The sequence below is a fragment of the Mobula hypostoma genome, chromosome 15 (genome assembly GCF_963921235.1).
Source record: "Mobula hypostoma chromosome 15, sMobHyp1.1, whole genome shotgun sequence".
In the NCBI taxonomy this organism is placed as follows: Eukaryota; Metazoa; Chordata; class Chondrichthyes; order Myliobatiformes; family Myliobatidae; genus Mobula; species Mobula hypostoma.
In genome coordinates, this window is record NC_086111.1 from 51,566,881 (window position 1) to 51,579,274 (window position 12,394).

A 12,394-nucleotide genomic window follows, 5' to 3' on the forward strand; every position below is an offset into this window, starting at 1 on the left:
GCAACTAAATGTCCATAGTTACCAATCATGACAAAATATCTTAAGTAGGGGAAAGGGATTAATGGTATTGCTGAAAGAACTGGCATCGACTCAGTTGCAATAAGATGTGAATAATTAACACCATCTAGGACCACATAAAAAGAATGCCACTTGAGGAATGTGTTGGAGGTCTGCTGTTTTTCTTATCTTCAGTCCATGAGACTCAGGAGGAAGGAAAAAGTAATTTGCACTCAATCTGGATTCCGAACAACTTAGTCCATTAGCAATAATGAATTGAGAAAAAGATTTAATTAAGTGGTTTATGTTTTGTGTTATTATTGAATATTATTTTGTGCATACCTGGCATTCTAACCTTGAATTAGAACATACTGTGAATTAAAATACACAATTAATTTTTCCACAAAGAATGTTTGAAAAAAATGCAAAATTTAAATTTACTCAGCACCAATATACTGTAACAGTATATAACTGTTTGAATGCAACTGAAATTCAATCCTACATTCGGAAGGAATCTTGCTGAAATTTTCATATCTTTCTAAGATGGCTTTACTTTGTGTGGGCTTATTGTATTATTGAGCATACAACTTTCTCTGCATCTCTAAGTTAGTAGTTTTTATAGACACGAAATAAGTATTCATTGGACCACTAGAGGAAGTTAACCAACACTGAATCTTTCATACAGAGCCATTATTGATAAGGATTTGAGGCTTCTGTCAGCAGTAAAGATCTAACTACATTTGGAATGACTTAACACCCCATTACCTCTGTATCTAACTTCTGTCATTTTAGCACAAGATGGCAGCTTAGTCAAACATGATTCCAAACAACAGATTTTGTTTCACGGCAAGACAGGACGCTCTGCCAGGCAACACAGAACCTGGGCTATTTCTAATAGGGGAAAAGACATAAAGTCACAGGGAGAAAATGCCTACACAGCACAGACAGTACTGAAGATCAGAATCAAACTCAGGTCACTGGAGCTATGAGGCAGTTGCTCTACCTGTGCTGCCCACTGTCCTTTCAGCTAAATTTTAATAGAACTCTCTCCAGGTATACAGGAGGTACCACTTTCCAAATGTTCTCCATGAGGATATCTGGTTATTTTTCTTATTTACACCAATATCAGAGTCAAAGAGAGATACAGCATGGAATCTGGCCCTGTGGCCACTGAGTTTTCACTGATCATTAACCACCGTTTTCACACTAATCCTACATGAACCCCAATTCTCCCCAGCTCCCCCAAGATTCTACCACTCACCTACACACCAGGAGCAATTTACACCGACCAATTAATCTACCGACCCACATGGCTTCATGAAGTGGAAGGAAAATGGAGTACTCAGTGGAAACCAACACAATCCCAAGGAAATTATGCAAATTCCACACAGACAGCGACCAGGGTCAGGACTGAACTTGGGTCTCTGGTGTTGTGAGATAGTAGCTCTACTAGAGTAGTTTTCCTTATCAGTGCAAATTTGACTGAAACAAGCAGCACAGGAAACCAATGATCGATATTTAGATCATTGACAACACATAAAGAACAAAAAAAAGGTCTAAATCTATTAAGTTACCTGCTGCTGAAATTTCTGTGTCTCTTTTTCAGCCTGTGCAAGCTGTGATCTCAGTTCGTTTGTCTCCTGTACACGTTGCTCCTTCAAAGATCCCATCTGGAGTTCCAGCTCTTTCCGAGAAGTTTCTAATCCACATACATCATTGGTCAACTTCACGCTCTGCTGCTGGGCACTGTAACAAAACATTACTTTTCACTTTTTCAGGTATAACCCATTTATAACAAAGATACATCCCTGGCTGAATTATTATACATGCTTTCAGAACTACCTTCATTGGTTGTTGACAGAGCAGTAGTAATCAAGGCTACCCAACATTTCGAAGCATTCTCTAATTAATTTTATCCTTTTGCTCTCTCCCCATTTGCTTCCCAGCATTTAATCAGTCCTCCATTAATAGAGGTAGTTGCTACTGTGACAGGGAGTATCTGAGCCAAAGAGATTAATCTCAAGGAAATGGAATGGATACCTGTCTTCAACCTTCAACTCCTTTGCAAGATCAAGGAATGCACCTCACCTTCTCTCAAGGCATATTACAGCCCTTGGGATTCAACACTGAACTTAACAATTTCACATTAGCACCCTTTTCTGTCTTTAGTTCTTCTCCCTGTGTCTTGGGATTTCCTCTTATTATTGATAAAGTTTTTGTACCTGCTATTGTGAAGAGACACAAAATATTTCATTTTATGTCATTTCTTTATTTCTCATGATTGAGTCTCTTACCTAATTTCTAAGAGACCAATATTACTTGAGCCACTTCCCTAATTTATATAGTGTTAAAACATTCCTGAATTCTCATTAGCTTTTATTTATATTTATTTTTCTATACCATATCATTTTTGTTAACCTTTGTTGGTTTTTAACTTCTATCCATTTATCAAGTTTACGATTAATTTTTGCAACACGATGAAGAATCCCCCTCCATCAGTCTAATACTATTAGTAACCCCTCTTGTTGACCATCTATGCAACCAACTTTATCTAGGTTTAAAATCGTAGTTTTGGCCCTAGTCTGATGTTCTGCAGTGTTATGCATCTCTTTGCCCCAGTAGAGAATTTATTAGATGCCTTGACTAATAAAGAACCCATTAAATATACTCAAAGTCTTAACATCCACAGCCATCTATGGCAATGAATTCCTCAGATCCACTACCCTCTGGCTATACAAATCCCTCGTCATCTCTGTTCTAAATGAACATCTTTCTATTCTGAGGCTCTGACCTCCGGTCCTAGACTCTTCCACCAGAAGAAACATGCACTTTATCTAGACCCTTGAATATTCAATAGGTTTCAATGAGATCACCCCTCAGTTTTCTAAACTCCAGTAAAGACAGGCCCAGGGCCATCAGATGCTCCTCATACATTAACACTTTCATTCCTGGAATCATTCTCGTGAACTTCCTCTGGACCCTCTCCAATGTCAGCATACCTTTTCCTAGACAGGGACCCAAAACTGCTCACAATTCTCCAAGTGCGGTCTGAGCAATGCTATTTAAAGCCTCAGCATTACATCCTTACTCTTATATTCTAGTCCTCTCAAAATGAATGCTAACATTACATTCGCCTTCCTTACCACAGACTCTACCTACAGGTTGACCTTTAGGGAATCCTGCACAATGACTCCCAAACCCTCTTGCATCTCTGAATTGTGAGTTTTCTTCCCGTTGAGAAAATAGTCTATGCCTTTATTCCTTCTACCAAAGTGCAAGACCTTACACTTCCCTACACTATACACCACCTATCACTTCTTTCCCATTCTCCTAATCTGTTCATGTACTTCTGCAGACTCCCTACTTCCTCAACAATACCTGTCCCTTCACCCATCTTTGTACCATCTGCAAATTTGGCCACAAAGCCATCAATTTCATAATTTAAATCACTGACATAGAACATGAAACAAAACAGTCCCAATACCATTCCAACCCCTACGGAATACCAAAAGACACCCAGAGCCAACCAGAATAGGCCCTCTTTATTCCCATTTTATGCCTCTTGCCAGTCAGCCAATCTTCTATCTCTGCTAGTATCGCTAATTAATACCATGGGTTCATATCTTGTTAAGTAACTTCATATGTGGCACCTTGTCAAAGGCCTTCTGAAAATCCAAATAAACAACATCCACTGACTCTCCTTTGAATATCCTGATGTTATTTCCTCAAAGAATTCCAACAGATTTGTCAGGCAAGATTTCCCCACAAGAAAACTATGCTGATTTTGGCTTACTTTATCATGCGCCTCCAAGTACTCCAAAATCTCATCCTTAATACATTCTAGTCCTCTTGAAATGAATGCTATCATTACATTTGCCTTCATTACAACCAACTCAACCCGTAAGTCAATCTTTAGGGAATTCTGCACGAGGGTTCCCAAGAGCCTTTGCACTTCTAATTTTTGAATTTTCTCAGATTAGAAAAGTCATAGAACATAGAAAATTACAGCACCGGAACAGACCCTTTGGCCTTCTAATCCATGCCCAACCATTACTGTGCCTCGTCCCATCAACCTGCCCTCCATACCCCTCCCATCCATGTACTTATCCAAAGTTCTCTTAAACGGTTGTGTCATCTTCCCTTTAGAATTTTTCTTCATCTTTGGGATATATCTATCCTGCACCTTTGAACTGTCCCAGAAAATCCAGCCACTGCTGTTCTGTTGTCATCCCTGCTAGTGTCCCATTCCAGTTAACTTTGTCCAGCTCCTCTCTCATGCCTCTCTAATTCCCTTTACTGCACTGCAGTATGGATATATCAGACTTCTCCCTCTAAAACGGCAAGCTGATTTGTATCATATTATGAATACTGTCTCCTAAGGGTTCCTTACCTTAAGCTCCGTAATCAAATCTAAATTATTTATGTGAAATTCACAAGTCCAGTCTATATGAAACTTAACGTCTCCTATAATAATTGTATCATCACTGCTATAAACACCCAGTATTTCTTGATTAACATTTTGTCCAATAGCATTGCTACTCTTTTACTTCCAACAAACTGATTCTATTTCCTGAGCTCCTGAGTCAAGATCATTTCTCATTAACGTCCTAATTATTAGTTACCCCGTCACCTTTTCCATTTTGCCAATACAGGTATCCCCCGCTTTTCGAAAGTTCGCTTTACGCCACTTCGCTTTTATGAAAGACCTACACTAGTACCTGTTTTCGCTAACCGAAAGAAATCTGAAAAGGATTTTTGATTTTACGAAAAAAGGTGAAAAGCGAAAATAGCATTCAGCGTTTGTTTTGCAGCGAGCCGTTACAGAGGCAGCGCGCACCCCGAGCAGCGAGGGTGGCGCTGTCAAGCTCCTTCCCTGGGAACTACACTCAGCATCAAACTGCCATAGCTTTGAACTGTGTCTGTGAGTATCTGTGCTTTATCTCGATTTATCTTGTGCATGATTTGTTGGGTTATTTTTTGGGTCTGTGAACGCTCAAAAATTTTCCCCATATAAATTAATGGTAATTGCTTCTTCGCTTTACGCCATTACGGCTTACGAAAGGTTTCACAGGAACGCTCTACTTTTGGATAGCGGGGGAAACCTGTACTGTAATATTGTGCTCAGGAATATTCCGTTTCAAGTCTTGGCCAACTTACCACTACAATTTTCTAACGGCTACAAGATACTTATTTTAAATTTCTGCCCATACATTAAGTTACCCAGTTTTGCTCTGTTCAATCTGATAAAGAGCCTTTAATGTTGAAGCTTAGCTATTGCTCTCTAACCGTATTTTACTTGCACTCATATCATATTACAGTCTGCCCTTTAGTTATCCATCCCAACTGGATCCTTTCTCTTCTACTTCAGCCCAAAGATATACTCTAACCTAGCATCAGCCAGTGATATATCTGTAGATCTGCACTTCCCTCTATTCAGGACATTTACAGAGACAGGTGTGTAAAAAGGGCCTGAAGGATCATTGGGGACCAGAATCACCCCAACCCCAAACTGTTCCAGCGGCTACCATCCAGGACCAACAGGCTCCGGGACAGCTTCTTCCACCAGGCCATCAGACTGATTAATTCACACTGATAGACTTGTATTTCTATGCTACACTGACTGTCCTTTGTACACTATTTATTACAAGTTACTATAAATTGCGCATTGCACATTCAAATGAAGAAGTAACGTAAAGATTTTTACTCCTCATGTATGTGAAGGATGTAAGAAATAAAGTCCATTCAATATACTCCTGGACTCATGCTGCAGGTTGCAGAGAATAGTGTGTATACCTAAAATTACTGATGAATTTATTGATAACTTTGTTACTGAAGTCTACTGAACAAATGTCAGGAATAAATGAAGATATTTTGCTGATATCTTCAGTCAATTTTAGATCACCTGTGAATAAAAACATATTTCATGTTTAGAAGATACTCTAAAAATATTTCCTTATGAACCTGCTGAGTTTCGTGTGTGTTCCTTTATGATAGCATTCCTTTCATTTGTGTTGTTATTTTAGGACTGTATCTTCCCGCAACCCCATTTCACAATTAACAGCAGATTATGTGAAGGGTTGGGATTACTGATCAATAATTTCCATGCTATTGGTAGCCACCTCAGCACCAAAAGATAGCTTTTTTGAGTCTGGAATGTTGTGGACTTACAGCTGCAACACGGGAAAATCGTAGTCAAACTTATTTCATGATCAGAAAATATAAGAGGTGTACTGAAAAGCATTCTAAACAGTTTTAAAAATCATGATCCATGGTTACATTTTAGAAATTGGATCAATTAATGATCTAAACTGAATTGTTAAATTCAGTTATTTTATTTCTCATTATCTGGGTGAGTAATAAATGAGAAAGAATGTAAGTAACTTTAAAAGTCCAATATTAAAAGATGCTTCATTAGAACCAAATCAATAATGGAAATATTAAAACAAAAACACACAGCGCTTCCAGTCGTAAAAACACAAACAATTATTATAGGAACTTGCCATTGGAGTTCTTCCTCATATTGTTGCAATTTTTCCAGAAGAGTAACCTTTTCGTGTCTAAGTGAATCACAATCATTCTGCAGAGTACTGCTCTGCTTTTGCAATTCATCCAGTTTACCTGCCAGGAACAAAATTGAAAAAAGACTGAAGCAGCATGGCAGCACCTCAAAACTCAGTAACAAACATGTATTTAGCAAATGAAAACTCTGTTCTCACTAGGTTCCACAATTTCTACAATTTTATATTTCCTTAAAGCATTATTGACAATAATTACAAGTTAAATGGTTACTTCAGTATATGGGTGAGAATGTTCTTGGAAGAAAGTAAAGTAGAACACCGGTGGATGCATACATAAATCCTAGCAGTATGAAGTGAAGATTTGTTGTTACTCCATTTGTTTTTATACTCATGTCAGCATATTTTTAAAATAATACCTGTGTGCCATGTCACATCCAAAAAACATGAAACATCAAAGTGAATGTTTCTACTTATGGTAGTTCAGTTGTTATGGTGCTTATGACACAGGAATTTTGATGTTTGGAACTATGTCCGGCACCCTGCCATTTTAAACCACAAGTCACATAATACTGCTGAAGAAGCAGTTCTACCATCAGAGACTTGATTCCAAAGCTGGAATTAAAATGTGTATTTTGCAATACTTATCAATAATTAACTTCTGATAAAGTATTAACACAGGGGATTTGAAATACTCCACAGGTTACAAAAAAATACAACTTAGTAGTTTAAACTCTAAAACCATAAGACCATAAGATATAGGAGCAGAAGCAGGCCATTCGGCCCATCGAGTCTTCTCCGCCATTCAATCATGGGCTGATCCAATTCTTCCAATCATCTTCACTCCCCTGCCTTCTCCCCATGCCCTGGCTAATCAAGAACCTATCTATCCCTGCCTTAATTACACCCAGTGACTTGGCCTCCACTGCCTCTTGTGGCAACAAATTCCACAGATTTACCACCCTCTGACTAAAGTAATTTCTCTGCAAAACGAATGAAAGCTCAAAATTAAAAAATAATTACTAGATGATGTCACTTCATTTAAGTGCAATTTCCACACTTGCAATATTAAGGTTAAACATAAATAGTTTTGTCATGTATAAACAGTCTTAGAATGAAGACTAAATGTTTGCCAAACATACACACACTGATGGCATTCTTTCACTTGAACAGTATGTTCTCCTTCCCACAAAATTCTAGCTTTAATTGGTTAGTAGTGACATCATATTTTTTTTGGTGGACATATTGAAAACAAGATACAAGCAGCAAAAATGTTCTGGTCCTGCGGGAGAATGCTGTCAGTAGCAGAAATAAAAGACATTAATAGATTGTGGTCTTTCACATAAAACATGTGCAGGACAGTCACACGTCCAAAACATGGAAAAATACCATATTTAATTAGATTTTTAAAAATTCATGAGACAGGAGAAGCCAAAATGAAAAAGAAATTCCTCACTGCACAAGAATTTTGGCAAGAATTCGAACATCTAAACTTTCTCACACTCATTTTCATGTGATGATGATTCGGAGCATGCCTGTTGAGTTTAATCCACCCTATCCTGTAATGTTTAATAAATCCTGTGACCCAGCTGACTTTACAACCATGTCAATTCTATTAAGACCTTAAATGGTAACACTTACAAATGAAATGAAAAATGAAAAAAAAAACTTAGGTTTCATGGATAACATAAAATGAAAACACTTAGGTTTAATGGATAACTTAATGAATGGCTAATTTATTATGGAAATTTGCTGTCACATAGAATTACTTTTCTGGAAACTCTAACCAATGACTTCATCATCATACATCTTTCTTTCATATACAGTATCCTTAAACAAGTTACCTCCTACTTTGCAAGAATTCTGACAGTTTAAGATAACAAGTGAATGGGAAACTTAACTATTGCTTAAGTATCTGCCTACACTGTTGAGCAGTCACTGTGAGTGCTTAAAACTTTCTTCCCCTTTTCTTAAAATGCAACAACATTCAGAGAACTATAATGGACATTTTATACCTGACTGTCCTGACCTGTGGAACTGAGCCACTTTAGCACTGAGGAAAAAGCTGGGTGGGCCTAACTTAAAAGTTGCAAGCCAGCTCCGTGACTGGTTTGGATGACAAGCAGGACTTGCCTCTTAAGTTTGAGTTTTCATGCTGCTAAAAGTTAAAAGAACATTTTTTTATCATAGTACATAAATGTCTCCATATGCTACCCTGAGATTCATTTTCTTTCAGGCATTCACAGTAGAATAATGAAATACAATAGAATCAATGAAAAACTTAACACAAAGGCTGACGAACAACTAGAAGACAGACTGTGCAAATGCAAAATAATCATAGTAATAATAATAAATAGTAAATACTGAGAACTTGAGCTGTAGAGTCCTCAACTCACGGACCTCATTATACCAAGTTAACACAAAAATATATGGCAGGGATTAAGGGAAAAAATATATACTCCACCTGTACATAACTGTCCGTGATCATTTTATTGTGGGGAAAATGTAAACTATGAAACAGTACATATCACACAAGCAATTATTTTAGTCTTATCCCCTTGCTAAATTTTGCTGTAAAATAATGATAGACCACTGTAGTTTCCCCAGAAGCAGTGAGGAGTCTAAATATCCAATCCTCAGTCTTGCCAGACCCATTTAGCTCAGGAATAACATAGTTGCAGGCCCCAATAGATAGCAATAATGATATATCTTACTTGAAGACAGAATATAATTTTTAACCTAAATGATTAAAAATACTTTGATTTTGCTTTAAGTGAATGAAGAAAGAGGCAATTTTCCCAGAAATGTATTCTTTCAAACAGCACTCATTAAGCAGTAATTTCTCATTACACTTTGTAGTATCTGAGTGTGATGGTATTTACCTAGTTATCAGGGATGTAATGAGGGCATGAAATCTGTGAAATACATAGAAGCTTTTATTTAATTGATCAGCAAGAACAACTTATTTCTTCCAACATATTTTTATGGATCTGTGCAAAAATAAGTAGTTTGTTTATCTGGGCTGCTTCATAGAAGACTAATAACTAAAATTTAAGATTAGTTGCTTCCTCTTTTACTTAGCAATTGTTACAATTCACTTTCATATCCTATCAAATATTGAAGATTCAGTAACAAAACACCTTGAAAAGAATAACAAGACAGTTGAGTCAACGTGGATATATAAATAGGAAATCATATTTGACTAGTAGAATGGATTGGGGGAGGGGATGCCATAGAATCATACAGCACAGATATAGGACAAATGCTGGAGGAACTCAGCAGGTCAGGCAGCATGTATGGCGGGAAGTGGACGGTCAATGTTTCGGTCCTTGCTAAGGTGCCTTCACAAGGTAGTCCCATCTGTCCACATCCCTCAAAACATTTCCTGTCCATGAAACTGTCCAAATGCCTCATAATTTTATCTGCTTCTACCACTTCTTCTGGTGGCTTGTTCCATATACCCACAACTCTGAATAGAAACGTGTCCCTCAGGACCTATGTTCCCTCTAAGCTGTGCACGTGTGTGTGCACACGTTTTTCAACCAGCGCACAAAGGAAATTAATGTGCGCACAAAAGGTTAGTTACCTAAAATAATGTAGTAATTAATAATTATACTTATTGAAAATAATCTTTTAGCTGAATGTTTCCGTTAACCAGTTAGTCCGTTTTTCAAATACCACAATGCACGTCACTAATTTACGTCACCTCACCTTCCTGTTCCGGTTTGTACAGCTGCATCACGGCGGCAGCCATCCTTGGCAGACAGTGTTCATATCGTAAAGTCTACAAAGATCTGTTTCAAATCCTGTAGATAGCTTACTAAGTTCTTATTGAAAAAAAATTGATTCACTATGTCAAATTCAAAAGAAGCGAGGGGGGGAGCACAAAAGAACTGCAAATTTGCTTAAAGCGGAATGGCTTAACAAAATAGTAGAAATTGCTACACTGAAAGCTCATGAGGTCATGAATGTTCAGCTATGAGAAATATTTATGTATGATTCGGAAACTGGAGTTATCTGTTTGTATTGTCATGATGTGAAAGTTGCTGGAGAATTTGCTAGTGGAAAGAAGTGGGATGATATTTGGAAACTTGACTTTTTGAAACGTCATTTGGCAAGTAACTTGCATTTGGATGGTGTACAAAAGCTCAGGCAACAGGAGTGCTATGCATTTTATGGTTGAGTGCAGATGAGCAAGAGCGAAAACGATCAAACCCAGAGGAGATCAAAGTTCTTATCTGCAGTGTGTTGTTAGCTGTTAAAATGAATAACTCTTTACATTCAGTTCAACACATTAATGAACATATGGAAAAGTATGTTCAACTCCCAGACAGCTGGCGAAGCAAAAATTATGTGTTTGAATTTCTGGAGACTATCAACTATATTGTTCAGAAAGACATGTTTGAAGAAATAGCATCAGCAGATTTTCACACGTCAGCAGTAGATGAAACCACAGACATATCTGTCAACAAATGTCTCATTCTGTACTTCAAATTTAGATCTAAAGATTGTACTGTTTATAAAATGTTTTTTGGCGGAATAGTTCATTTGCAGGCGTTTGATGCTTCTATTGTTTCAGCTATCAATTGGATGGAAGTTCTTAGTCTAGATAGAGTTTACAAAGAATGGGTAAATGCCAAAGACAGGAGAGAGAAAAAAATAACTGAGTGACTTAAATATGTATGTTATTTTGTTGTTATTCTGTGCAGTTCTGTCAAATATTTTGTAAACCTACATAAACACATACTTCTGTCACAGGAAAAAGATTTGCACAACATAAGTTTTTTGCGCACACTGACTGCTAAAAATTAGAGGGAATATTGCTCAGGACCTCTTTAATTCTTTCCCCTCTTACTATTAATCTATGCCTCTAGATTTAGATTCCCCTACATGGGAAAAAGACTGTGTCCATGTCCCTTGTGATTTTATAAACTTCTGTAACAGGGGTTCCCAACTGAGGACCATGGGCCCCTTGCTTAATGGCATAAAAAAAGTTGGGAAGCCCTACTCTATACGGTCACCCTCCGCCTCCTTTGATGTAGTCTATTTGGATTCTCACAAAGCTTTTTGATAAAATAAACAAATTTTGGGGTAGTATACTGATAATAGACTGAGAATTGGTTATCAGGCAGAAAGAAGAGACTATGAATAAATGGATCTTTCTTTGGTTGGCAGGCTATATTTTCCACATATATAACACCCTGGAGCCACGCTGGTCAAATTCCCAGGACATGAGTTGGCCATTTAGGATGGAGGAAGTGAGAAATTGCTTCATGTTGAGAATGGTCAATCTTTGCAGTGATGGTGACTTGGTCACTGAATTTACTCAGAACAGAAATTGATAGATTTGGTACTATATTAAGGAAATTAAGGGACATTGGGACAGAACAGTGAAATGGTACTGAGCTCTATGATCAGCCAGGCGGTCTGCTCCTGCTTCTATTTTTCAGTTTAGTTTGTTCTCATGAAAGAACAAAGAATATGTAAAAATATATGAAAGAATTCATTAGAAGTTATAATATCTGAGTAGGATAGCATTCTAAGGAGGTGGGATACTGAAGCAAGAATGATGAAATAGGCATATTTCTTGTATAAATGCTGCAGAGATAAAGAACGTTGCAAAAACTGCATGTTAAGTTGTATAGTCTTAAATTGGTTATAGTTTGTTCGTATTTTGTGAAATCCTTTAAGTGGTTTCAGTTGTAATGCGTGTATTGGAAAAGGTTATGCTCTAGTTCAATAAACTACACTTCTAAAAGTAGGAATTTCATCAATGTTAGATTTTTTGGCTCTGATGTGAAGAGTTCTTGCTGGATAATTTTCAATTAAATGTACAGGAATTTAGCTTCAAAGTCTGCTTACTCTTCACATTTTATGAGCCG

General features: G+C 37.3%; 1 protein-coding gene across 20 annotated transcripts in view; it reads right to left on the bottom strand.

Annotated features, from left to right (window-relative positions):
• slmapa (sarcolemma associated protein a) overlaps window positions 1–12,394 on the bottom strand; it is a 198,222-nt gene that overhangs the window by 8,137 nt on the left and 177,691 nt on the right. For all 20 annotated transcript variants that reach the window (XM_063068027.1, XM_063068026.1, XM_063068025.1 and 17 more), the window contains 2 exons: window positions 6,498–6,615; window positions 1,572–1,743 (listed from right to left, as the gene is read on the bottom strand). In XM_063068027.1, coding sequence (XP_062924097.1) covers window positions 1,572–1,743; window positions 6,498–6,615 — 290 coding nt within the window. The remainder of the gene's footprint in view (window positions 1–1,571; window positions 1,744–6,497; window positions 6,616–12,394) is intronic.